General features: G+C 36.1%; 1 protein-coding gene across 2 annotated transcripts in view; it reads left to right on the top strand.

The window, feature by feature from the left end:
- The window catches only part of MAN1A2 (mannosidase alpha class 1A member 2), a 179,449-nt gene that overhangs the window by 149,589 nt on the left and 25,756 nt on the right, over nt 1-4,104 (top strand). For both annotated transcript variants that reach the window (XM_045283724.1, XM_004714870.4), the window contains exon 10: nt 2,083-2,302. In XM_045283724.1, coding sequence (XP_045139659.1) covers nt 2,083-2,302 — 220 coding nt within the window. The remainder of the gene's footprint in view (nt 1-2,082; nt 2,303-4,104) is intronic.

Below are 4,104 nucleotides of genomic sequence, written 5' to 3'. Positions count from 1 at the left end.
ATCACAATCCATACATACATCTATTGTGTAAAGCACATTTGTACATTCATTGCCCTCATCATTCTCAAAACATTTGCTCTCCACTTAAGCCCCTGCATTAGGTCCTCTTTTTTTCCCCTCATATAATCAATTTTCATATGCACTCATTGTAGCTCGTGTAAAAAAATTACCTTTCTATATTGTGACATTTAAAAGAAATTATTAAAGAAAATATTTAATATAGCATTTTATTTATGAAAATTATTTAAATGATTTTTAGTTATTACAAAAACTAGAAAAACTTCTGACCCAAAATAGATTTTGATAGTCATTTCTTCTTTTCAATGATTACTTGCACCTACATGTTTAAAACTTTCTGGGTAAATAAAAAATAATACAGTGTTCTCCATGCACCATGTATTCTTTTAACTCCTTTTGCATATATTAAATTATTTAAGCCAATACTCCCATTTTACATACAAGTACTTTAAACCACAAAGAGATTAACTAACTTCCTGTGGATCACATAACTAGTCAGTGATTGAGCCTGGAACAGAACAGTCTGGTGCTACGGTTTATGCTTTTAACCCACTATATACTATATTGTCTTTTATTTGTATAACTTCTTACCACTGTACTGTGAAATGTTAAAATTGAGTAAGACTCATTTAGACAGCATATTGTGAAGCAAAAATTTAAAAGCATAGTGATAGTTTAGTAAGTTTCTTTCTGATCATTATAATGACTTAAAGTACTTAAATTTAAATCATTAATGATTTAAAGTACTCCTTTAAAGAAGTATTATTGGGGAAAAGGGGGAGAAATGGGGAACCGACTAGAATGATGGACATATAACACCACCCCCTACTGCCCCAGGGAGATGAACAACAGAAACATAGGTGAAGGCAGACAGCAGGTGGTGTGAGATATGAAAATAATAGTAATTTATAATGTATCAGGAGTTCATGAGGGTGGGAGGATGAGAGAGGGAGGGGAAAAAGAGAAGCTCAAGCAGAAAGAAAATGTTTTGAAAATGATGATGGCAAATATATACAAATGTGTACGATACAATTGATGTCTGGATTGTTATAAGACCTGTTAGAGCCCCCAATAAAATCATTTATTAATAAAAATATTTTAAACAAAGAAGTATTTTTGGTCAGGCATCCATTTTTAGATTTAAAGTTTTATTTTTATTAATCAAATCAAGGATATTATTTTTTTTTACACTTTCCTTTTAAGGACCTAATCCTTTATAATTTTTATAAAAATACATAGTTGCTAAACTTATTCTAAGTATGCATTGCTTGCTTTGCCCATTGTAGACAATAAATGGTTTCTAGAAGATTAATATATTGAACCGCTTGATGTATAGTCAACAATTAAAATTTTATTTCTCTACTATGAAATTTTAAACTAGAAGTGGTCTAAGGAAAATCAATAAACAGTAAGAATTTAATATTCTTAGAATCACACTTCTATAAAGAACCCGTAGAATCTTTCTTGATGACAGAAACTTACTTGTTTATCTCAACACATAATACTTGAAGCATAATACTTGATGCTTTATCAAGCTCATTTTAATATGGAATCATGCCCTCAACATTCCACATCTTTAGAGTAAATTTGACATTCCAGGAGGATAGGTGGTGTTTTCATGTGTCTTCTCTTCCTTGGCAGTTGCCTCCATTAGAGAAGTAAGGAATCTCTCTCAACTTGTTTCAGAATAACGTTTCTAATATGTAAGGTGGCTTAGCTCATTATCTTTGTAAATTACTTTTTCCGATGGCATAGTCACAGAGACTATTTTATCTAAACATTAAAATAATATTTTTCTGATTACTTTATTCTTCCTATTCAGATTTTATTGTATAAAATCAAACCGCTAAATGGAAGAGTTTTCCAAGTTATAACTTACCGTATGATCTCAGTTGACTGATAAGAAATTAAATTAATTCAAGGAGATAAAACTCATTCTCCCTACGTTAGGAAAGCTGATTCTTTTCAGAATATCATCTTATCAAAGTTTTGCAATATCCAGAAGGGTACAGGAAGTTTAAAAAACAATTATTTGCCTCTAAATGTGTGAAAATCTACACACAGGCTATAGAAAAGCATCTTATTAAGAAGTCCCGGGGAGGTCTCATTTTCATTGGAGAATGGAAGAATGGACACTTGGAGAAGAAGATGGGGCATTTGGCCTGCTTTGCTGGGGGAATGTTTGCACTAGGAGCAGATGGTTCCAGAATGGATAAAGCTGGTCATTATCTAGAACTTGGAGCAGAAATTGCACGGACTTGTCATGAGTCATATGACAGAACTGGTAAGAATATTAACAAGAACTACTTAATGTAAGATAACCTGAAAGTTAACATTTTGCCCAGGAATTAGAAAAATAATAAAGTAGCATTTTTCAATTTAAAATAAAGTTAACACAGTAAATCATTTTTAAAATTAGTTAAGAACTTGAATTTCAATTCTGGAAATGTGTTCTTATGTCAGGTATTGTTTAGTCGTTTGTTCTTAATTCTGAATTCTATTTTTTGTTAAAAAGGAATTTGAAGTAACTGTAAAGACAAAGATAAAATATTAAAAGATGTATGGGATGACATGATTGACAAGGGGGCTTTAACAAGTTTGTGGAAAAAGTCTTATTCTCTTTTAATACATTTTTCTATAAACTTTTTGAAGCCTCTTGCATTTTAAGACACTAAGGATACAGCCATTTATTTCAGTTTCCACAGAACCAGAGTTACTTAAAAGAACACAGTATTGACTGATTTAGGTCACATTGCTATGCCCATTCTCTTGTGAAAATAAAAATTTCCAAAAGATAACCGCACAGGCAGTCCCTGGGGTCCCAGGCATCTGCTGTATGGACTACTGCTGCCTATCCTTTATTGACTACGCAGGGCTTCAACCCAATCGGAACCAGTGCCATCATGACTGACTGAATGAAGCAAGAGCAGACCACAATTTGACTAAACTCTGAAGTAACCCGAATGGGAAAAATTACAGCTTTGTATTAGTCTAGGTACTTTGGAGAAACAAATCCACAGCGACCATGTAGAAGAGAGAGTTTTATGTAAAGAAAAGGTGCACCACCAAAACATCCCAACCCAGTGCTGCCCAAGCCCACAAGTCCAGCATTAACCCATACCCAACACCAGTCCACAAAGTCCTCCACCTCACAAAACAGAGGCAATGATGCCGAATTCAGGAGGAAAGCTGAGTCAGTGAACGAACAAGCATCTCAGCAGTAGCAGGGGGTCTCCACACGGCTGCTCCAGCACCCAGGGCTGCATCGGGATAGGTCCATGGGGCTTCTCCTTGGGGATGTCTTGTAGGAAGTCAATCTTGCAAGTTGAAGCAGGGAACTGCTAAGGCAGCTGCACCCGATGCAACCATCACAAAACAAGAGACCCGAGAACTAGAAAGGCGAGGCTTCACCACCCATTTATCCCTCCGCCTTTCAACCAGCACCACATGTGATTATCGGCCAGGCTGGCACAATTAACTAACTCAAGCTTGAAACCATGGATTATAGAAAATTTGGAGAGCTAGTGAGCCCTTTCAGGGGTCTGATGTATGAGATGTGATTATTGGCCAAACTCAAGAGAGCCCACACATTCAAAGTGGCATGATCTGTAGCCATCTTTGACTGGGGTCCATCTGTCTTTGAGTTGAGCACTTTTTGTTTCAGTTCAAAATCCATTTTAGATTTATATCAACTTGCTCTCTTGAATTGATTGACCCAACTCCTACTGCATCACCACCCCTTCTTTACTCACTGCCTGTGAAACTAAATCACTGAAAAGGCTCATTAAGAACCAAAGTAACCCATACAACCCCCAGAGTGCCCTTTACTCCCCATTAGGTCTGGAACCGAGCTCACTCGTGTTTCAGTTTCAGCCTCTGTGGGTGTTGCTAGGTGCTGGAGAGCGGCTCTGATTCATGGGAGCCTATAAAACTGAAGAAAACAATTGCTTGTTGCTGCAGCATCCTTATATTGGTTTGAGCCAATTGGATTGTTGCAGCCAAACAACAGACAGGCCTATAAGGGGAAAATTAACACCAGGGAAGGACATAGACCTAGAATAACTAGCCATTTGAGATTTTTAAAAG

This window comes from Echinops telfairi, unplaced genomic scaffold (assembly GCF_000313985.2).
Source record: "Echinops telfairi isolate 266 unplaced genomic scaffold, ASM31398v2 ScPeMD7_7466;HRSCAF=8504, whole genome shotgun sequence".
NCBI classification, from domain to species: domain Eukaryota; kingdom Metazoa; phylum Chordata; class Mammalia; order Afrosoricida; family Tenrecidae; genus Echinops; species Echinops telfairi.
Note: the sequence above shows the minus strand (reverse complement) of the source record. Positions and strands in the feature narration are given on the sequence as shown.